This window comes from Hylobates moloch, unplaced genomic scaffold, assembly GCF_009828535.3.
Source record: "Hylobates moloch isolate HMO894 unplaced genomic scaffold, HMol_V3 SCAFFOLD_11, whole genome shotgun sequence".
Classification (NCBI taxonomy): domain Eukaryota; kingdom Metazoa; phylum Chordata; class Mammalia; order Primates; family Hylobatidae; genus Hylobates; species Hylobates moloch.
Window position 1 is genome coordinate 101,846,906 of NW_026652286.1, and position 25,376 is coordinate 101,872,281.

The 25,376-nt window shown below is 33.7% G+C and overlaps 1 protein-coding gene across 3 annotated transcripts in view; it reads right to left on the reverse strand.

Moving 5' to 3' along the window:
- Positions 1 to 25,376, reverse strand: part of ARHGAP32 (Rho GTPase activating protein 32) — a 309,513-nt gene that overhangs the window by 151,400 nt on the left and 132,737 nt on the right. For 2 of the 3 annotated variants that reach the window (XM_032167875.3, XM_058447061.1), the window contains exons 3-5: positions 8,190 to 8,281; positions 7,253 to 7,294; positions 6,811 to 6,895 (exon numbers count right to left, since the gene is read on the reverse strand). In XM_032167875.3, coding sequence (XP_032023766.1) covers positions 6,811 to 6,895; positions 7,253 to 7,294; positions 8,190 to 8,281 — 219 coding nt within the window. The remainder of the gene's footprint in view (positions 1 to 6,810; positions 6,896 to 7,252; positions 7,295 to 8,189; positions 8,282 to 25,376) is intronic. The other variant, XM_032167877.3, reaches the window with a different exon arrangement.

The following is a 25,376-nucleotide window of genomic DNA, read 5'->3' on the forward strand; positions in this document are numbered from 1 at the left end:
TTCAAACTGCAAGTGTCTTAACAAAATGGGGAGAGATAACCTTTTCATTAATTTATTTTTATTAATGATGAAAGCTTAACTGATAGGAAGTGCTCAGGTAAAGTCAGTATCCACTGCCTCAATCCTGACAACACTGTCCTTGGGTCATCGGGACAAGTATGACTTTCCAGATCTTAAAGATGATTATTTAACTTTACCTAAGTGCTTCCCTAGAACTTTTGCCTTTCTCTAAACCCCTTTAAAATGTACTGCACAATTATTATGTCACTTAATTCCCATAATGCTTTATGATATAGTTAGAATAGATACATTTATTTCTATTTTACAAATGAGGAAACTGACGACCAGAGACACTAAGAATTTACTTAAGATCACACTGGAAATTACTTAAGGTTACACTGCAATATTATGTATCATACTTTTTAACCTTCGACTACATTAAAGATGCGAGATATTCCAGAACCATCATTTATTCCTTTTTGTTAAAATATTAGTTGAGTCAGTCTATTCTTTTCTAGCAGTACAAAAGAACATGCAGAATGGCTCTAGCGTCAGACCGCCTTGATTGAAATATAGTCCCCAAAACAGTTTAAAAACTTAAGTTCTTAAACTCTTTTTACCTAAATTTCTGCACCTGAAATTGTGTGGAGCATAATTGAGACAATGTGGAAACAGTATTTGATATAATGCCTGGCTCAGACAAAACATTCAATAAATATTGGCTTGTATTTTTATATAATTCTGATTACTACTTTTTAAATGAAACTTTAGGCTTTTAAAATTTTTTGTATTATTACCCTTCAATATTCCTACACTCAGGTCAAACTTTACTACTTTTTTCCGCATTCCCAGCATCAAGGCAGAAATGCATGTAATGATAGAAAGCCACGACAGCATTTTCAAGCCCCTTGCAGGCAGCTTGCGTACAGAAAGCTCAAGGCACAGATATTAAATTCATACTTTTCCTATTCCTTATTTATACAAAAACCCAAACTCTACCACTCAGGTTAATTTAACTTAATGTTTTGTATGAAATTGGATAAAAAGAAACAGATCAAGTGATAACTTCAGATAACCAAATGATAAAGAAAATATAAATCAAACATATCCTTTTACCACCCTACACACTAGATGGCGGTACAACACAAAGCACAACAGGAACAGTGCTGCCACAAACTGATTAGGCCCAATACACCGGTCATTTCTTAGCGTGTTACAAGAGATTTTTTTCACCCCCTTCTTACTGAAAAATATTTTGTGAAATGTGAATTAATCTTTGTTTTTGGACTGCAGAATAATACAACAGGGTAAATAAGTGCAGTAACAATAAATCTGCAGAATTTTAAATTACATGTGGCTTTACTTAAAACAAAAGCCCCTTCTAATAATTGTTTATCCTTTTTTTGAAATTTGAATTTCTCTAAACTAAACATAAGACAGTTATGAATCAAAACCTGTAGAATTTGGCCAAAGTACTATCCACAGGAAAATATCCAAACTTAAATGCACTTATTAAAAATTAATATCTAAAAACAAATGAATCATTAACAATACCTGTTGCATTCTATTTCTCTAAAGGAGAGATTAAGTAGTATATGTAGTGTAATAATAATATTTGACAAAGTTGGTTTATGACAAAGCTAGTTTTTGAGAGGCAAATCCTAGTAGACAATACACATTATTCTCAACTCTTTTCTAGAAGAAAAAATATAAGAAAAACTGAACTTTCAATTCAAGAAACAAAAGGAAAGTTATGCTTAGAAATTATCGGTATGAAAAATAAAGAAAAAAAATTTGGCTGATCAGTAAAACCATAAGCTGGTTCCTTGATAAGACCAAGATTTAATAATATCTTGTGTACAACTTATAATCCATGAATTTAAAAAGCTACATTAAATGAACAATTTTTAAGAAAATATAAATGATAAAAATCGATCTAAGGAGATACAAAAGAACCTAAAGAGCAATAATCAAATCATAAGTTGAAATGGTAAGTAAAGATGGTAAAGATTAAGTTCCCAATTGGGAACCAGTTTCAAAAGGTTTTAACAGGAAAATTCTACTAACCCTTCAAAGAACAGGTAATTCCCATTTACACAAACTATTCCAGTGCATTTATTTAAAAGGGGTGGAGAATGGGATAGGGGATCAGAAATTCCCTAGACTTAAGATAGTGGGACAAGTATAGCACACAGGTTAACTTCACCAATAAACATAGATGCAGAAATTATAAAATCTTAGCAGAGTGTAAAAAAGGAATTTATTTTTAAATATATATATAACTCAGCATAATGTGTCTCAAGAATATAAAGATGTTTCAACAAGCTACTTCTATGACATGAGCAATTATCTGTACTAATTTTTACAGATATTAATAGCTTATTCAAGCTCCATGGAAGTAGACTAAAATAAGAACATGGCATGGTACAACCTCTCCTCCCCTATGCTGTTACATCTCTGTTCCTCTTCACCTTATCACAACTTCAGTCAGAACTCATAGTTCATCTACAATTTCTTACCTTGAAGGAACATTAGCTGTCACCTAGTATTCTAGGGTATCTAGGGACCGTACTTCCTTTTCAGTGTGAAGATAAGGAAAGCAAGACCAAGGCTAACTGCACCAGCTGGTCATACCCATTCTACACCACACCAGCACCTTTCTCCTCAGCATATTCTCTCTCCTATACCACACATTACAACTGAAGGTACCAAACTGAGACTTAAACAGGATGGTTACATAATTTGTTTTATAATAAATAAACACTCATAAGGAATATATATTCTTACCATATAAGAACAAATTTAAAACGATTAATAAAAACAAAATAGTAAAACAGCATTTTAAAAACCAATTGTATCTCTTCTTCAAATATAAACTCATTCATCCATTCATCTCATTCATCCATTATTCATTAAACAAATATTTATTGAGTAGTTTTTATGTGTCAACCACTGTTCCAGATGCTGAGGGGAAGAAAATACATAATAAAATATTTAGCATGCTGAATGGTGTTAAGTGGTACGGAGGAGAATAAAACAAAGAGAGGGAGATGAGGAATGCTGGTGACTACGGTTGCCATCTTATTTAAGGAAGGTGCAGTCTGGGTAGAGAGCACTGGAGCAAGTACTTTTAAAAGAGGAGGCAGCAAGGTGTGTGGCTCTCCTAGAAGAGCATTTTAAATAAAGGAAACAAAAAGTACCAAGGCCCTGAGAAGGGCGTGCGCATACTGGCAGAAAACAAAGAGGCCACTGTGGCTGGATCACCCTGTCTGAGGGGAAGAGAAGAAAGACGAGGTCAGAAAGGTAAGGGTACATTCTGTAAATCCTTGTAGAAAAGTTTCAGAAATCTGGCTTTTACTCTGAATAAGATGAAAACTAACTGGAGAGTTTTTAAAAAGTGACATGATTGGACTTACATTTGAAAAGAATCATTCTTGCTACTGTGCCAAATATAGAAGGCTATTGAGATAATCCTCCCCCAAAGACAATGCTTTAGTGTAAGGTGATAGCAGAGAAGCAGGTGGACATGGTTAGATCCTGGATTTATTTGAAAGATGGAGCCAAAAAATCTGCTGATGGACTGGATGTGAGGACTGACAGAAAGAGAGATGCCCAAGATGCTCCATGGTTCTTGGCTGGCCTCAGGAACTGAAAGGATAGAGTTGCTATTTACCAAGATGGGAAGTCAGCAGAAAGAGCAGGTCTGAAAGACTGTTCTGGGCACGCTGCAATGATTGAGGTATTATTAGGCATCTAAGTGAAGATGCAGAGAAGTCAGCTGGATATACAAGGCTGGAATTCAAAGGAGAGATCATAAAATTGTCCTTTGTACATTACATATCATTATATGGTAATGACAGTACTGACCCAGTAAAAGTACTGACTTATGTCTAAATTGTTTTTTAAGAAACTGTGTCTTTCACACTAAATAAAATTGATCATTGAAATTTCTAACATATAAGATTAAAAATAACTATTTCATTCCAGAACTAAAAGCCAGAAAGTTAAAGATTATTTTGTCTGGATTTTTTAAATGTAGAAGACGTTAACATCTCTGTCATACTAGGATATGATGGCCAACTGCAATTATAAACTTTCAGGGTCTGAAGGGAAGAAAGAGCTATAAATATAAAGACAATAAATCTGTAAATCTAAGAGAAATTTCTAAGATCAGAGTGAAAAAAGAGAAGGTATGTCACTACAGAAATGTCCCAGAATTGGTACATATTAAAAAGCAACAACCAAGTTGGCCAACTAAAAGTATGAACAACCTACTGGTTTATACTAGAGCTGCCCAGCATACAACTGATGATCTATTATTGATACATTTTACTAAGTTTTCTTACTTGTTTTCTCTTCAGAACATATTCCAGCCTTATATTGAAAATAAAAGATTCATTTTTCATAAACATGTTTAGAATCAAATGTGCTAATATTTACCTATGTAAAAAGCAAGATATTTATAAAATGATAAAGAATAAGAACTGAGACATAGGAACTTTAACTGCTTGTAGCAGATAGAACGTAGGATTGTTTAGAGGTAAATATTATTGTTTTTGTTTTTCTTTAAATGGCGTTCAATCAGTCTATCAAAATGTAAAACCTTATACTAGCCAAAGAGACAACAGCAACCCAAGATAAAAAACATAAGCATGTAAGTCAAGCCAGGATGCTATTATAGTTCTTTTGCTACACAACTTAGTTAATGAAAACTAATGTTTTCCTCCTGACAGTATCTGACATGGGTAGAATTCATCCAGAAGCAGAAGGCAAGCAAAACTGGTATGTAGAGGCCAGTCTCCAAAGACACAGAACAGAGGCAGGACAAAACTCGGCAGAAGAGCTGTGCCAAATAGAGCACCATCAACACAGAAAGAAGATTCTGGTGTGGACCGGCAAGGTGCAGCTGGGCTGGTTTCCTTTGAATCACCCTTATCTTCCATACTCCAGGCCTCCTGGTCAATCAATACAATCCTGAAACATCTCACTCATACACCTCATATATGCAGGGTCACAAACTGAGTTAGTGTCATATCTTTTTTCCCTCTTCTTCCTGAGTAATGGAATTTTACAGGGTTGAAGTAAGTGCAATGGGGAAAGTGAAACACGGTGTGACCCTCTAAAATGAAGATTACAGGTCTGTTCATTGGTAGAAAGTCTACCTAATGTGTTCTCCCCATAAAAATTAGACACAGTCCTCCAATTAAGAGGACTGGACTCTAATAACAGGCATTTAACAAAATCTCAGGAAAGCCTAACGCAGCTGAGTAACAACTGTCTATTCCCTACCCACATCTTCAATGCAGCTATTATAAACTCTTTAAATACAAAATAATAAAAGCTTAGAACTATGATACTATTTAGCACAACCTCATTCACCTCATAAAGGAAATAAAACCAAAGAGGCCAAGCTACTTGCCCAAGGTCATAAATTTCCTAAGAAGCAAAAAGAAAATTAGAATCTATGTTTGTGAACTAAGGCCAGTGCTTTTTCTATTTCATTATACAATGTTTACCATTAACAGTTTTGTTTTTATTTTAAATCAGATGCTTTAGAGATTTCCTTTCATATAATGTTAACATTTAAATATTCTTTGGACTGTTCTTAGATCTCTAGCCTCCTATTTCTTTTCACTTTGCTAAAACTCCTCACAGTGTTTACTGCTCTCAAAAGAGCTCATTCACGCTTGTAAAGATTAAAAAAAAAAAAAAAGCAAAATAAATTAAGTAGAAAATAATTTACCTGATTGCAAGCTGAGTAAACTAAATCACTCAAACAGATATATCAAATGCTTAACAGTCACAAAATGAAAAATGTACTCATTACTGTTTTCTTAATCAGCTCTTCCTGACCTAAGAAATTTATCAAGTTAACTGCAATCTCAAGGATATACACACTAATGGAACAAAATATCCTTTGTTTGATGTCACAGCATTATAAATCTCTAGTGCTATTTTAAACTGTCAATTTATTTGAAATAGAAATGTCCTTCATTTTCATAAATCCTATAGATCAAATTCATCTCACTTGTTTATGAAATAAAATTACAAAAAGTAGCACACTGACACAAATCAATCATGTCTCAGGAGTTTTCTTCTGGAGAAACCGTGGTTAGGGCAAGGACAGGAAGTGGACTACCTCTCCATGTTGTGTGTAGAAATCAAGACTTTTTTTTCTATTAGCCTATTTTGAAAGACAATGTAAAGAGTGGCTTTTGTTCCCCTGGAGAAATATAATTTTTTAAATAACCACAATCTGGCTATTTTTTAAGTTTTTAATAGTTTTTTCACATTAATACATATATAATGTACAAAGGACATCACGCTGCCAATGATATAATAAGAGCAAAGTATGTAGCTTGATGTCAAGTTAGATTCAATAATTTGTATGTGAATGCAAAGGCAGTAACAGTAAAAACATTTCTGAAAAAGAAGAATAAAGTGAGAACACTTTAATCTACCAAGTATTAAAGCTCAGAACAATTAATTAAGACAAGGTTACATAATTTCAGAATAGAAAGTCACTACACAAAGCCATGGACATATGGACATGATATAGGAAAACGGAGGAGGACAGGACTGATTTTCCTTAACTGATACATCTTAGTGTGATGGTTACTTTTATATGTCAACGTGACATCAAGTATTTCTCAACAGAAGAGAAGAAAGATTTTACCTCAACCAATAAGACATCAATTAAAAAAAAAACTACTTCAAAGTGTCATCTATTACAGATACATAGATAAGCATGTAGATATAAAGGTAGATGTGTAAATCTTAACTCCAGATGTAAGAAATATCTCAATATACCTGTATGCTGCCGAACTCAACATTCTCATAATGGAAATGCGCACATTCAGCCATCTTCGGAAAGTGACCTTTAGTGAAGGGTAACCTGAAACACATGAAATAAATAAGAAACAAGATAGTGAAACAGTAAAAATTACTAAGTTTAAGGGAAAATACAATGGGTTTAAGAGCTCATGCAAGCAAAAATATTTAGTAAGCACATGCACATGAGCCACACATCCACACAAATCCTCTTAAAAATACACTGAATCAGATGAGTACTACATTTGGTGTACAGATCAAAACCAAAAATAAAAAAAGCATCACCGTTATCTCCTAATTTTGACCCAAATCAATGTCCATAGAAACACTGTTATTTTCGGCAAATGTTATGGAAACTGTGAACAGCCAGCTTCTAACCAGAAGCAGCATTCCCAACACAAAGTACAAAACTAGATTTTACCTGTGAATGTTGTCACAGCCCATCAGTCCTGGAGTGGTGGACCTGGACGCAGAATGAACGTTTTTATCCTTGTCTTTCCTCTACTTACACATGAAGCATAGCTATCTAACTCTATCAAGTGAAAAGATGGTTTTCCTGTTTAAAACTGATTACCTTCAAGTACAGGATGAATAGCCCTTATTCGAAATGACACAGAGACCAGAAGAGTTTTGGATTTCAGATTTTTTCAGATTTTGGATTTCGGATTTTTTCAGATTTTGGAATATTTGCATATATCTATGGGATATCTTGGGGCTGGGACCCAAGTCTAAACACAAAACTCATTTATATTTCATATACATTTTATACAGAGCCTGAAGGTAGTGTTATACAACATTTTAAATAATTTTGTGCATGAAACAAAATTTTAACTGCGAACACTCACGTAAGGTCAGGTGTGAAATTTCCCATTTGTGCTGCCATGTTGGCACTCAAAGTTTCACATTTTGGAGCACTTTGGATTTCATAGCTTCACATTAGAGATGCTCAACCTGTATTTCACTTAACACTCAACTCTTGGCATCTACTTCATGCTCCTCAAAGGCAAACCTGAAATCTAATAATCTCATAACTCAAACAATAAAGCTGATATTTCTGAATGAATGAGAGCATGCACTAAGGGTACCAAGAATGACATGGTTAGACTGTTCCTATCAAACAACTGTAATATAACGGGAAATGACATAAGTTGCTTCAAGAACAAAAATAAAGTATATTTTAGATGAGTGGATAATCTGTAGGCCTATTCCACTGACTGCTGAATCATAATTTAAGAATTAATAATTGCACAGCAACAGCATATTTTTGTAAAAAGTCTAAATAAGAGTTTTAAGAGAACTAAAGAACTGATTTCCATTCGTAGGAATTCATTTAGAACCCACTGTAAAGTTATACTCACTTTTTCACATGCTTAACCTTCATACTGGCTGTACTGCCACACGTCTTAAGAGTAAGATCTCCAGGAATCTCTGGAACATCTGCACCTCTTGCCTTAAAAAATAAAGACAAAATATTTATGACTGTTACTTTAGTATTACACTTTTTTAAAAAGCAGGTTATAATTTATGTTAATAGTTCTGCTGACTTTTTACCTACAAAATTTATCTTGGTTTAATAATCTTAAAATTGTTACTTACTTGAGTTTTAATTACTAAGAATATAAATTATCCACCTGATTTAAATATTCAGCTTTACTGTATAAGGGAAATTTTTCTGTGAGAATAAGAATTTTCATGCTTTTGTAATCAAATTTCAGAACCAGCTATTAAATATCTCAATACGAATTAAAATTTCCCCTGGAAGTTGTTGGAATAAAACAACCTTTGTTAAAATAATTAATAAACATTAAAATGCTAATATAAACACAGAAATTAAGAGATTAAAACATGTATTTCCCAAACCAAAATCTGAACATGACGTGTATATATTACTTCCAAATTACTCCTTAGTCTGTCATAGTTTTCATAGTGGTGAATTCTTAACTTCAGTGATATAATCGGGTACATCATTTTTTTAAAAACAAAATGAAAAATCAAAAAGTTCTTAACACTCTGGACAAAATAAAAGTCAAGTCCAAATATCTATTTTAAAAATAAATTTGTGCCATAATACCTACGATTTATAATTTTAAAAAAACTGAAGTTGAATGATGATAGCCCACGCCACATGATTCAATAGGGGAGAATAATGTGGGATAAGCAGTTAAAGTAAGTCGGGAGGAGAATCACAACCTTAACTTTTGTAATTTTTCTGGTGAGAAAACGAAAAAGCCAGTTTACATACATGTTTTTTTTTTAAATAGGACTTTTCAAAGATACGAGGTAACAATGTATGAACTTATGAGAATTAAACCTTGTTACGGCATCACAGTATGCTGGGTTCAATTTTCCTTTTTGAGGTTTTTTTTTTTTTTCTTAGCAAATTTAACTATTTATAAGGGTTGGTATTTCATGATCAAGACTTCTTAGATATATTTTTATTCCTTCTTAGAGGTCTCCCAAAGAAAACAGAGTATAACTATATTCTTTAGTAATGAAACAGAACTCATTCCATCTTGCAGCTACCATATGGATTCAACAAAACTTTTTATAAATATAACATCTTGTCTTATTTTTCCTCTATCTTGAAACAAAGTTACTTCATAATCCTAAGTATTATTTCATCAGTACTCATCATCATTCAATTATACCCTATCATACTAGAAAAAAATTTTAAGACTAAAATAAAAAGTATATTTTAAAAAAGGGAAAATGAAATAATATCCTAGAAAAAGGGTTGACAAACTTTTTCTTAAAGAGCCAGCCGGTAAATATTTTAGGTTTGTGGGCCACATTATCTTTGCCACTATTCAATTCTGCTATTGTAGTGTAAAAGTAGCTACTTATAAATGACCAAACACAGCCATGTTCCAATAAAACTTGACTTGCAAAAACAGGCACCCAACAAGGTAAAGTTTGCAAACCCCTGTCCTACAAAGTTGATGCCACACTGAAATAAATTATCATCCAGTTTTTATATTGTGTTGCCCAAATTGCCTCATCTTCAAGAAGGTATTTAAAAAGCTTGGAGACACCATCTTTCTAGTCTGCATTTCACTTTCATTTAATATATTCACTAATTCAATAGTTTTCATTTTCTTTCACTTACAGAAAAGAGAAAAACATTGACAAAGAAAGATACCTTATAACGAACAGATACATGAAAAGGCGGGTACAGAGAGACAACAGCACTCTAGATTCCAATAAAGATGGCAAAACAATCACGTACATGATATATCAGACTAATTATAATATCCTAGATGAATATAGTATTGGGTATTAACAACTGAGTGAACAATATATTTCTAAGGACAAAAAAGGAAATACAGTATTCTCCAGTTGGTCATTCAACTGAAAGTACTTTTTCATGCAATATTCTGCGACAACCTGGATCACCTGGTTTTGCCATTAAAAAAAAGTGAAAGTGTGACAATACTCTTTCATCTTTTATGATGTTTGTGCACCAAAATTTACTTAACAGGTTTGCCAAGCTTAAATTCTTATTAAAATTTCTAATACGGTGGCTTTTCACTATGCTGCATTGTTCATAAATTGACTTAAAAATATAAAAGAATAAAAAAGAATCCACTAGACTGAGTTAATAAATGGTGATGACTTTATTTGGTAGACTGGAAATTGAAACGTTAGCTTTCTTTTGAAAACAAGCTCTTTGTGCTAGCTAGGGAGGCCACTGTTCCTAAATACATCTAAAGAGAAAACGAGAAAACGAGAAAACCTGCCCAGCCTATAATCCGTATGAGGGAGGAACAACATGTACCACACACCTCTGCAACCACAACTGACTGGACTGTAGATGGAAACATGACCCAGAGGTAAATCCACAGGCTATGCAAAAGGGCCTGACGGGAAAACCTCTGCCTAAAAAGACAAAATGATAATAATTAGGCCAGTGAACCAAACAATGGTCCAAAAAGCTTCGGAGGATTCAAGAAAATATGTTTGAACCAATAGTTCAACTAGTCTGTGACCACGTATGTTCTGTTCAGAAATATTTTCCTATAGCACAGAAAAGTTCCAGGAATATCCTAGCCTCTCAGTATATTTTTGTGAATGAACAAATACAATACACTTTAACATAACAAGGTTTTGTCATTTACTCTTTTAAGATGAAGCCAGTAGAACTGAAAGGAAAATACTGTCCTATTATTCAATCTCCTGATGAACTAATATTTTCACCTACATTTCAAAAATAAAATAAATCATCTTAAATTTCTATTGAGAGCACATAGCTTGAGTTATTTATTCTGTTGCTCCAAACCAAAGATTAAGAAAGTTCTTTTTTAGAAAATAGTTCATTAACTGATATTCATTCATAAAAATAACATAATTTTTCCTATTTTTTCATGTTATAATTATCACTTCATTATGCTTCCAAAATAGAGTTTATAATATCACCAACACAGTAACAGCACCATTCATCAACAGAACATTCTAAAGACCTCAAAAGGCAACTGAACATACATTCATAAAAGCACACACCATTTACATTTAAACCCTCTATGTGTCTATCTCTAGCAATTAACTGGCTTCCTAGAAAATTAGACAAAAGGATTAAGGAAATTAATGGATTCAATAACAATTTTTATTTCCTCACTCTTCCCTACTTGTTTACACTATATAATTCAACATGTTCATTATCCCTAACTATACAACCCTGTCCTCAAAATCCAATTCGAATCCACCTGGTCTGTTTAATCCTATACCGATAATTTTGCCAAATGCTGATACTTTCCTTCATTAATCTTTCAAAGGATTTATCCTGTATACAGTATATTGGAGCATTTCATTATATTTTTTTCATCTTTTAATGCAAATTGCCCTGTAGTGTTCTCTAATAAAAGACTTTTCCATTCATCAAAAGGGTAAATTCCTTGAGCATGAAGCCAATGGGATTACATGTGTACATATTTTACTAGTATTTGACATCCACAATCCCCATTAAAACACTAAAATTTAGCATCCTTCAAGGAAAACAGTCAAAGAAACTGAGTATTATTAACTACCCTAGAAAAGCACATAAAGATTTTATCTCTGATTTTTAATTCCCCTAGATGACATTATTATCTATGAAAGTCTACAGTTAACAAAGAGTCATTTTAATAGCTCTAATTTTATGATTAAAAATATTTTACCCTTACTGTTTGAAGCACACTGCTAAATGATCTTCCAGAGGGCCTGATCTAATTCACACTGCTACCAAGTATGCACAAGAGTGCCTATTTTCTGACAACCTCACAAACATTAAATATTATTGAATCTTTACTTTTTTCTTTCTAATAGGTACTTCTTCACCTTTCTTTTATAATTAACAGAAGAGTTGAACATAATTTCATATTTTGGTGGGTATGTAGTTATTATTGTGTGTAATACTGTTTTCAACTTATATTCTCTATCTTCAAGATTTTTAAAAAATTGAGTTAAAGCTAGTCATATCTGTATGACATAATATGCCAACATATTTAATAGCTTTCCATTAAAATTATAAATCTCAAAATTGGAGGCCTTACTTAGACCTTCTAATTTCAAGACTTATTATAAAAGCAATACTAAGCAAGACAAAGTGCCACTGGAGTTAAGGATAAACAAATGAATGAAATATAATGCAGTCCAAAAAAGGCCCACACGTATACAAAAAAGGTTTATTTATGACAAAGGAGCCAATGCAATTCAAAAGAACAGCATTGTCAATAAATCGGAACAGTAGAGTTTTTAAATGTATGCAAAAATTAAGAATAAAACTTCAATCTTCTCTTAAATAATATACAAAAACTAATTCAGGATGGAAATTTATTCAATATGAAAAATAATAAATCTTCTAAAAATAAACAGAATAATAAATCTGAGGTAAGTAACAAGAAGCAAAAAAAACTACTCATAAGTGAAAAAAATTAATACATTCAATGACATCAAAATTACAAACAAGGAACTTATACTCAACATACATAAAGAACTCCTTGTAACAAAATAACTAATAATCCAATTTTTACACTCACAGAAAAAAACCTCAACAGGTATTTCACAGAACAGAATATTAACAGCCAATAATCAAGCTACTCAGTGTCATTATGCATCAAGAAAATGCAAAATAAAACCACAATGAAGTAACAGTGCACACCTGCCAAAAAGCCCAAATTAAAAATAAAATAGAATAGGGTACCACTGTTGGCAAAGATGCATTGCTGGTTAGAGTATACAACAGCATAGCCATTTGGGAAATTGTTTGATAATTAATTGGTAATTCCTACTAAGCATACTCCATGATCCTATGACTACACTCCCAAATATGTATCCCCCTAAATTATTTCACATGTACAACAAAAACTTGTACATAAATATTAACAGAAGCTTATTTATAACCACTAAAAATAGAAACATTACAAATACACAAAGAGTAGAATCAGTGAATAAATTATAGCATATATATATGCAATGGAATTCTGTGATTGAAAAATAATTATTAATATATTAAACAACATGAATAAATCTAACAGTTGTTATAGTACATGAAAGAAGACAGAAGAAAAAAATCTTGCTGTATTATCACATTTATATGAAGTTCAAGAATAGGTAAAATTATTCATAGAAATAAGAATAGTGTTACATCTGGCTGGTGAGAAATACGAAAAAACCTTACTAAGAAATGTTTTATATCTCGGTGTGGGTGGTGGTTTCACACAAGTATACAAGACATCAAATGGACAAATATTAGTGCATTTTACTCACTTATGTGTGTGTGTGTGTGTTAAACTTCAATTAAAAATTAACAGTAAAAAGGTCAAGGGGAATTTTTATAGAACTTTAGCTGGTTCTACATTCGTCTGGAATAGTTATGATAACTATGGAAACAATGAGAAATGAGGGAATAATAATATATTCCATGGAACTGAAAAAGAATGATGTCTTTCAAACTCATTTTAGAATACCAGTTAACCCCAGGTATCAAAACCACCCAAAGAAAACAGGAAAAGCAGCCTTGGAGAGCCAAAGAATGTGGGCAAAGTCTCTAATAACAAACCACCCAAAACCACTTCTAAGCAACCAGATCTCGTAAGAACTCGCTCACTATGACGAAAACAGCAAGGGGGAAATCCTTCCCCATGATCCCATCACCTCCCACCAGGCCCCTCCTCCAACTTTGGGAATTATAATTTGACATGAGATTTGGATGGGCCCACAAATCCAAACCATATCACCAGGTGAGTGGTGGTATGGGTACTTAAGAGCCTGAGTGAAAACCCATTTTTGAGTAGAGAAACAATAAAGGAAGACCCTACTGTATAAAGGCTGTGGGGATAACCCTTGGTATTATTTCCTCTCTCTTCTTGCATTACTTAGACCTGACACCAGCCCAAATCAGGAAAAATAGTGCAAGGCAAGACTTTTTTGTTTTTAATTTTTATTTTTAAGTTCTGGGGTACATGTGCAGGATGTGCAGGTTTGTTAGAGAGATAAACATTTGCCATGGTGGTTTCCTGCACCTATCAACCCATCACCTAGGTGTTAAGCCTAGCATGCACTAGCTATTTTTCCTAATGCTCAGTGCAAGAGTTTTAAAACTCTTAGAGAACTTCATCTTTCTCACGAAAGAAAACAAGAAAAGCAGTCTTGGAGAGCCAGAGAATGTGGGCAAAGTCCCCAATAAAAAACAGCAGGCTGGGCGCAGTAGCTCATGCCTGTAATCCCAGGACTTTGGGAGGCCAAGGCAAGAGGATCGCTTGAATCCAGGAGTTCGAGGCCAGCCTGGGCAACAGAGAGAGACCCCATCTCTACAGAAGAATTTAAATGTTAGCCAGGCACGGTGGCATGTGCCTGTAGCTGCAGCTACTCAGTGGGCTGAGGTGGGAGAATTGCTTGAGCCTAAGGTTAAGGCTGCAGAAAGCCATGATTATGCCACTGCACTCCAGCCTGAGCAACAGAGCAAGATACGGGGAAAAAAAAAAAAAAGCAGGATAAGACCACAGTGATCCCCATGAAACTGATGTTGAAACCACCATCTATAAAAATCTAGCTGAAACTTCAATCCGAACCCAGACAGGCTGGTGTCTAATAAAGCACAAATCAACATTCTCCAGAGGATTTCAATAAGGAGTCAGAGTCTCACAGCATTATATTCAGAATGTCCACGACATAATTAAAAATTACTAGCTATATCAAAAACCAGACAAATATGAGCCAAAGGAAAATACAACCTAGAAATGTCAAATCTGAGATGAAACAGATTGGACTAATAAAAAATAAAATAAAAAATACTGGCTTAGCTTAATAAAATACCCTGAGACTGGGTAATTTACAAAGAAAAGGGGTTTAGTTCATTCACGATTCCACAGGCTGTGTAGGAAGCATGACTGGCGAGGCCTCAGGAAACTTACAGTCATAGCGGAAGGCAAAGAGGAAGGAGGCACATCTTACATGTTTAGAGCCGGAGGAGGAGTAAGCAGGGGGAAGAGTGAGCAGGAGGAAGAGTGACAGAGAAAAGAGTCAGTGAACCTGACAACAGACAAAAAATTACGCAATCTGAAGAAAAGATAGTTAATTTTTTTTAAAAGACTGACAAAATATGAGCAGACCTATAGATAGCTAAGGGACAGTATCAAAAGCTCTAACACTCATGTTTTCAAAGTCTCTGAAGATGAGAAAAAACACACTAGTACAGGAAAAAAGTGAAATTTCTGAAAACATTACAAATTTATTGAAAGATATATATTTACAGATTCAAGATCACAGAAAACAAAACAAGTAACATCAAAGAAAACTACAAACCAAAACATCGTAATCAAGCTATTGAAAACCAAATGTAAAGGAAGTATTCTGAGAGCATCCAGAAACAAAAAAGATACATTATGTATTGGTATGGAGTAATAAGGATTTAAATGACTGTGGATTTCTCGTCAGAAACCAGAAGACAGTGGAGCAACATCTATACAATTTGGAAAGAACTCTCAACCCAGAAATCTGCATCAAGTGACAATATCCTTCAGAAATGATGTAAAAATAAGAACATACTAACATAAGAGAAAACTAAGAGAATTTGTCACCAGTAGATAGGCTCTAAAAGAAGCCCTTCCTTCAGGTAGAAGGAAAATAACTCAGGTTAACTGAAATTTGGCCCTTCTGGCATGAAGAGAGAACAACAGAAATGGTGAATAATTAGGTAAATATAACAGATTACTAATCTCCACTTAAATGCTTTAAAATATATGTGCCAGTTTAAAGCACAAATTATAAAACTGTCTGATGAAGGTTTATGTGATCTATATAAAAACTATAATATAACGATGGTAGTTAAGGGAACCTAGATGGTGGTAGGATTTCTACATTCTACTTGAAGTATAAAATAATAATTTTAAGTATAATATGAAAAGTTTAGTAAATTGGAACCAAGAGTATGTAAAAAAGATAAAAACACTATGATCAAACAGATCATCCCAAGACTGTAGGGGAAAAAATAATCATATAGTCATCTCTGAGGCAATAGAAACATCTGAAAAAATTCCAAACCCTGTTCATTAAACAAACCAAAAAAAAATCAGCAAACTAAAAAATGAAAGAGAACATCCTTAATGTGATTTTTTTAAAAGTATCCAGAAAGAAACTAAAGGTCTATAGTACTTAATGATGAAATATTTAAAGTTTCAAATTTGATACCAAGAACAAGAGAAGGATGTATGTACCACATCTATTCATCATTATTCTGGAGTGCCTCACCAGAGTAATCAGGAAAGTAAAAGAAATAAAAGACTGTGCACATGTGAAATTTGAAAGAATTCACAAACTCAGAATTAATCAAAGAATGTATCAAGGTCTCTGGGCATAAAGTAAATACACAAAAATTAACTAGATTTGAAACATATTAGCAATAAACATGCAGAATATAAAATTTTAAAGCCAATTTTAAAATTCCAACTATAATAGCATTGAAGAAAACAGCAAATACCTAGGAACACTTCTAATAAAAAATGTGAAAGACCTTGCTATGTTCTGAACATCTGTGTTCCATCAAAATGTGTATATTAAAACCTAACCCCCAAGGTGATGGTAGTAAGAGGTCAGGCCTTTGGGAAGTGATTACATCATGATGGCTATGCCCTCATGAATGGAATTAGTGCCCTTATAAAAGAGGCATGAGTTGTGGGAGCCTGTTTTGTCTTCCACCATGTGAGAACACATAAAAGGTGCCACTTCTAAGAAAGAAACCCTCACCAGACACTGAACCTGCTTGATTGATCTTGGACTTCCCAGCTTCCAAAACTATGAGCAATAAATTTCTATTGTTTATAAATTACCAAGTCTAAGGTATTTTGCTATAGCAGCCAGAACAGATTAAGACAGAACTCTACACTAAAAACTACAAACGTTCAAAAATTAAAGACAATCTAAATAGATATATTATACATGCACATGTGCCTCATTTGCATAGATTAGAAGATACAATAATGTCAAGGTGTCAATTCTTCCTCAATATTATCTGTAGACTTATCTGCAGAAATTGGGAAACTAATTCTAAAAATGTATATGGAAATGCAAAAGACACAGAAGTACCAAGATAAGAAGGGCAAAGCTGGAAGACACTACCTATCAGATAACAAGTTTTACTGTAAAAGTATAATAACTAAGACAGTGTGGTATTTGGTCTAAGTCTAGAAAAATGGACCAAAAGTTCACAATAGAGAATTCAGACAGCAGCCAACAATACAGTTATCTGACTCATGACAAAGGCACCACCGCAATTAAGTCAGAAAAAAGATGGCCATTTCAATAACTGTACTAAGTCAATCTGATTTCTATATGAATAAAAATGAATGTTGGCCGGGAACAGTGGCTCACGCCTGTAATCCCAGCACTTTGGGAGGCCGAGGCGGGCGGATCACGAGGTCAGGAGATCGAGATCATCCTGGCTAACACAGTGAAACCTCGTCTCTACTAAAAATACAAAAAATTAGCCAGGTGTGGTAGCGGGCGCCTGTAGTCCCGGCTACTCAGGAGGCTGAGGCAGGAGAATGGCATGAACCCAGGAGGCGGAGCTTGCAGTGAGCTGAGATAGCGCCACTGCACTCCAGCCTGGCAACAGAGCGAGACTCTATCCCAAAAAACAAAACAAAACAAAAAAAGAATATTGACCCAAATCTCACATCATGCACAAAAATCAATTTTAAATAGTTCACAGACCCAAACATAAAAGGTTAACATCTTCTACAAAGTACCTTCATGACACTGGGATAGGCAAAGATTTCTTAAAAGGACACACACAGAAAAAACAATTATTCCGACACCCTACAAAATTTAATAAAGTGGACTTCACTAAATCTAAGCATTTCTGATTACCAAATGATAAAATTAAGCATTCAAAAAGATAAGTCAGAGTCTAAAAGAAGAAATTGGAAGATATGTCTCAGATAAATGACTAGTGCCCATAATAGATAAAGAACTTCTAAACATTAACCTAAAAAAAGACAACCTAACAGAAAAAAAAGGCAAAACTTGAATGAGCACATTACAAAAGAGGATATCTCAAGGGTCAGTAAGAATATGAAATGGTGCCAAACATAAATAATCATCATAGAAATAAAGCCCACAATAAGATTCTATTACACACATAACAGAACTCTGGCACAAAAACTACATATTGCAGGGTTTCATGTATAAAAACAATGGTTACCTTTGGTGGGAAAGATAATGACTGAGAGGTACTCAAGGGAGATTTCTGAATTGCAGGAAAAGTTCTATGTTTAAATCTGGGTGGTGGTCACATAAGAAGAAAACATAAGCAAAAAGTCATAAAGCTGTAAGATAAGATCTGTCACTTCTCTGTATGTAAGATATACCTAAATAACAAAGTAAATAAAATTAAATGGGAAAAACAGACAATAGCAAGAAAGTGGAAAATTACAGGCTAATCTCATTAAACACAAATGCAAAAAACATAAGCTAAATAGAATAATAAATCAAATCTATCATTCTGTTAAAAACATACATCATAAGTGAATTAAATTTGTTTCAAGAATGCAAAGATGGTTTAATAGAACATCTATTATTATCATTAAGTCTTTAATTAAAATTAAAATGAGGAAAAAACATTAGATTATTGCAATAGATAATAGAAAAATTGTCTGATAAAACTCAACACCCATTCATGATAAGAACTACCTAGCAAGACTTCTGGTTCAGAGTAGTAGATTGAAAACATATTTACCTCTGCTCTTTCTTACATCTTACCAAACTAACATCAATTTTCTTAAACCATTTTCTTCTTATACTGACAAAAGTACAAAATGCCATATGCATCCATAAGTATATGGTTATTCTCTGCAGGACTGTTTCTAGTAACTAAAGGGTGAAAACAACCTAGATGTCTATCAATAAGAAAACAGTTTAATACACTATATTGCATCCACACAATGAAATAGTTATAGCTATAAAAGGAATGAGGAATATTTCAATTGATTGCTATGAAGTAGTCTTCAGTGTATATGAACTGAAAAAAAAAAGCATGGTACAAAAACAGGTTACCCTTTAACTAAAAGACTGTAAATATAAAAATATATATATATATGTGTTTTCTTACACTTAAAAAAAATGGGAAGATAAACTAAAAACTAATTTAGATGTTTACTAGGAGGGAAGAAAGAGATAGGGATGGAAGATTTTTCTGAATGTCTCAGTTTTGTAGTTCAGATTTTGGGGTCATGTAAGTGTTTTAAGTATTTGTTAAATTAAATTAAATTAAATTAAATTAAATTAAATTAAATTAAATTAAATTAAATTAAATTAAAATGGGATGAAAGGGCAATCCCTAAGATCAAAAAACAAATAAAACAAATGAACTTAATTATAAGTTGGTGCCTTAAGCACACAGAGAACAATTACTTCAAATGACAGTGAAGAAAAGTACTAATAATATACTCCTAGTGGGATATGTCATAGAGATGAAAGGAAACAAACTGTTCGGGAATACTGACATTATTATTCTGAAACTATTAAAAGTAGAAGATTAAAGCAAACAAATAGTTGTTCATGTCACTAAAAACTAAGGTTTTAAGCATAAGAGATACAAATATAAAATTGAAGAAACTAAGTAGAAACCCGTATTCATTTCTTTTTTGAGGTGTGTATCTGTGTGTTTAAATAAGGCAGCTAGAATGACAGCAGACAGTCACACGCAGACGACGTATTAAATCTTGATTATGGCACAGCATATAGTGTTTTGTGATACACTTGTGCATAAGATTATAAAATGAGAATTCAATATTAACAGTTAATTAAATTTGAAGCTGATTAAATACTAAAGAATGTTCAGTGCCAATTACTGTACATTAAACATGCAGCAGGAAGGAGGTAGAATATCACATGGCTTTTTTATTCTTAACATTTTAATAAAAGCACATTAAAATATATGACATACATTTATCAAATTTATAGATAAAAGAAAACTGAAATGGACATTCACAAACTCTGAGTGACAGAATTCAAAGAGATTTTTAAAAGCTGCCAAGACAAACCAAATAAATGTGAAGTTTATCAATAATAAAAACTGAAGCTCTGAATTTAAATTCCAAATTCAATTATATAAGTATGGAGATGGGGAGCAAACTGACAAGAATTCATGTAACAAGATCTAAGATCTATAGTTTACCACAAGCTTAATATAAGCCAAAAGTATACCCTTACTGGTAAAAAAACCAATGCCATCTTAAAAAGTAGAGCATCTCTAACGAGGGAAATATTTGTATCCCTATAATCTGAACCCGTTAAACCACACAGAGAACAGTTCATCCATTTCAGGAAAATACGATTTGATATGGAAAACTTGCAAAACTAGGAACTGGCAATGTTTTATTCTGTCTACTTCATTGTTTCCTAATCCAAAAAAATATTCTACCATTCCTCCACTGTACAGATCTTTAAAGAATCTTTCAAATAGCTTGTTATCTTGGTCCCATATTCAAAGTGCTAATATTGACTGGGTAACTGTAAACTGACTTAAAAGTAGTTTAACACACTGTGTTCTGATACAGAACCATAAAGCTGGCTACTTCTACATTCAGCCCCACCACAAGCCCATCCTCTCCATATTATTTATGTGTCTAACCCTTTCAAAATACTATAAACTCCATCCTGACAGGTATTAACAGAACACCAATGAGTATTACCAATTTTTAACTAAGAAAACAAAATAGGGTACGGAGAGACGTTCAACATAATCACAGAATTGAAAGATATCTCATTTAGACATTCCACTGTAAAGAGAAAACTGAGACCAAGAAAGGGGAGATTTGCATAGTGTGTTAATCACAGAATTTGAATTAAATTGGATTTTTATCACAAAACCTACTATGTCTAAAACAGGCATATAAAAACTTCAAAAACAATGAAGTTTTAAAAAATAAAAAATTAGAATGAGAAATAGCTTTCCTCTTATCAAAATTTTATATTTTAAAACTTTGTAAGACTGAAAACAATGGCACAAAAGTCACTAAACATTACTTATTAGAATATGAATTAATAAAACCCTTTTGGCAAGTAATTTGGGAATCTCTATTAATTAGTTGTCATTCCCTATAAAATAATAGTAAAAAGAAAAAGCAAAACTCATCTTAAAGATATTCATCTAAATGAAAAATATATAACAAAACTCAGTCTTATTAAACAGCAATAATATGTCCTATTACTGTATAGTCATTAAATATGTTTATCAACATTTTCATTTAACATCAACAACAGATTATAATATATATGCTTCCCCTGCCTAATCGATTTTATGGCATATTAGTGAAATTAAAATTTCTAGAATATCTGTAATTTCCATTGACAAATGTCAATTGATATGGTTTGGCTGTGTCCCCACCCAAATCTCATCTTGAATTGTAACTCCCACAATTCCCACATGTCATGAGAGGGACCCAGTGGGAGGTAATTAATTGAATCATAGGGGGCGGGTCTTTCTTGTGCTGTTCTCGTTATAATAAGTCTCACGAGATCTGATGGTTTTATAAAGAGGAGTTCTCCCGCACAAGCTCTCTCTCTTTGCCTGCAGCCATCCATGTTAAGACATGACTTGCTCCTCCTCGCCTTCTGCCATGATTGTGAGGCCTCCCCAGCCATGAGGAACTGTAAGTCCATTAAACCTCTTTTTCTTCCCAGTCTCGAGTATGTCTTTATCAGCAGCATGAAAATGAACTAATATATCAATGTTATCATGTTAAATATATTATGAAGTATAAATAATAGAGAAAACATGTAAGACTGTGGTAGGCAATCTAGGTACTGCTGAGAATAGAGGGTGCAAATGTAATTAAAATCCCAGGTCAGTCAATCTTAAAATATAAAAATTATCTGGATAGGCCTAATCTAATCACATGAGCACTTCAAAAGTAGAGTTTTCTCCAGCTGGTAGCAGAAGGGAAAGTCAAAGATTTGAAGCACCAAGTACCACCCCTGGCTTTGAAGCCCGAGGGGGTCACATGAGAGGGAATTCATGCAGCCCCTAAAAGCTATGCCACCACACCTCCCACAATGACAGCCAGCAAGGAAACAGGGACCTTGGACCTACAAACATAAGGAACTGGATTCTGCCAACAGAATCTGCAGATGAGAACCCAGCCCAGCCAATGCTTTGATTTCTGCTTTAGGAGACCCTGAGCAGAGAACCCAGTTCAGCCTGCCCAGACTTCTAACATGCAGAACTGTGAGATAATAAATGGGTATTATTTTAAGCCCTTAAGCTTGTGATAGTTTCTTATACATATTCAACAAAAAACAAATACTAACATCATCTAAGACCTTGGAATTTCTGAGTGCTGTCAGATTTTATATGCTCCTTTATCTCTCATGGAAGTAAAACTCTTTCCCAGGACTCCGGATGTGAAGCTTTTGCCTCCCAGCACTCCCAGGATCCCACTGAATGCAATGACTTCAGTACTATCCCAAACCACCTTCTTAAGGCTTCCTTAAAGGAGTAAGCTATGCACTTGAAGGCAAATCCTGGAGGAAGGAGCAAATTCTGCAGGTGAGATAGGTAACTGGAGGGAGGTACACAGATCTGACACAATTCAACAACCAGCTCTCCTATCTCCCTGGCAATCCTGCATTTTAAGTGTGAAGTCTACAATCTGTTCCATATCCCATTCTGCAGTTCTCAACACTCTTTCCCCCTAAAGGGAGGAAAATTTAATCCCTTTCCCTTTCCATGGCAACATTTTTTAATTCCCCTTTCCAAGGTGTCTACCACTATGTCCACTAGCCAGTCTTTTTCAGAGATATTTTCCTTCCAGTGAAACTGCCAATTCCTTTACCTATGACAACTCCCATAATATACAATAGGGAATATGAGGTTTCACCTGCATTGCACAGCACCTTAATAATCAGGTAGAATGCTTATGTTTAAATGGAAAAACAAGGAAATATAAAATTGTATATTGTCCATAATTATTTTAAAAATCACATTCCCAGACATGATGGGAAAGGAGAATATATCCCAAAGCAATATTCTTTGAAACTAACCATTTGAAGACATTTGTATAAGGAAAAATGTGCTTATACAGAGGTTCTGTTAAAAAAAACTCTCTGCATTGCCGTAAAAAAGGATGAGTTCATGTCCTTTGCAGCGACATGGATGAAGCTGGAAACCATGATTCTGAGAAAACTATCGCAAGGAGAGAAAACCAAACATCGCATGTTCTCACTCATAGGTGGGAATTGAACAATGAGAACACATAGACACAAGGCAGGGAACATCAGACACTGGGGACTGTCATGGGGTAGGGGGATGGGGAAGGGACAGCATTAGGAGAAATACCTAATGTAAATGACGAGTTAATGGGTGCAGCAAACCAACACGGCACATGTATACCTATATAACAAACCTGCACGTTGTGCACATGTACCCTAGAACTTAAAGCATAACTTAAAAAAAAAAAGAAAAAAATGGTTAAGATGGTAAATGCTATGTGTATTTTATTACAATTAAAAATAAAAATAATATAAAATAAAACTCTCTGCATTGTAAAGAGGCTATACCAAAATAATCTCACCACCATGGGAAATAGGATTATGGGAAAGCCTCTTTTTTTCCTTTTCACTTTTCTATATGTTTTATTTTTACATGGGAAAGGGCAAAAGAGATAAAGAGAAAGAAAAAGGAAAGAGAGAAAGAGAAAGTAACAAGCTAGCTTCTTCCTCCTCTGCATATTACTTACAGCAACCATTTGCAAATGTAAAACAACCTGTCATAAATCAATGAGATTAGATAATCTATATAACTACAATGTGCAAAGCTAGGCATTCATATTTATGGTCAGGAAAGAACAAGAATAAAAATGCTTCTATGAAGAAATGTGCCCATGTTATACTAGTAAAAAAGATTTTTTTGTTAATCACTGAACCAAATTATGAGTTACCTGATATAAGCTATCTGAACAGTAGTGGAGACCCCTCTCAAAGCAGAAAGAGAGAGGAAGAAATACCCCGGCTCTTCCCCTTTCCGCCCTCCTGTCTTCCACGTGTGTGCTTCCCATTTGCCAAACCTAGCCACAAGCCTGCTGGCAAAGCAGCCTGAGAAATGTTGTTTGCCAGGATCGGCCTCCTACAGCAGAGAACACAGCAGACAGAAGGTAGGACGTCCCAACTCCAGATCTCTGACATTAATCACTAAACAGTACAGACATAATTACATATACAGTACAGGTTCATTTACATAAAACGCTCTCATACTTTGACAAGGCACCATAGTCAAATAACATACATATGTATATTTACATACATGAGATCAACTGAATAGACAAGGTTTCAATACTAAATTTGTACTGTCATGAAAGGCAAACTACTAATCAAAATGAGTAGTTAAAAATTAAGAACAATAAAAACGGATCTGAAATGGCCATGGAAAATCAGAAATAATATCACCAAATACACACTCATAAAGGACATCAAAATGCAATCAGTGTTAAGTATATGCTGCTATCAAAGTGGACCAGGAATGCTCTTTTCTTAAAGGAAAAAAAAAAAAAACACTAAAATATGCATGGGGAAAGTATAATAAGACTTCATCAAAGTGTTCTTTCTGTATAAGGCTAGCAAAAAGCATCTGAAAATAATTCTAAGGAAAAAGTGACTTTTTGCCACTTTTCACTTTTTTTAACAGATTCAAATTTTATTTATTGTATTATCTTTATCATTTGTAGTCAGAATTTGACAGAGGCCATAGAAGCTTTAGACTAACGTTATAAATATTTCTTGAAATGGTGACAAAAATATCATTTCTGCTTAAAATATAGTGATGAAGGGGAAAAAAAGTTTGGCCTCTTAAATAGAAAAAAAAATAGCAGCTGTCTATATGCTGGTAAAACTGCATATATATATATATATACATGATCAACTGAATAAATGAGATTTTGATACAAAATTTGTGCTTGCAAGAAAGGCAAACAGGACTGCCAGTTTCCTGCCAGTTTAATCATAGGAAACACAAATAATGAATTTCTGAAATGACATGTTTATAGAAGCTTTTACCATTGGTCTAAGTATTGTCCCCT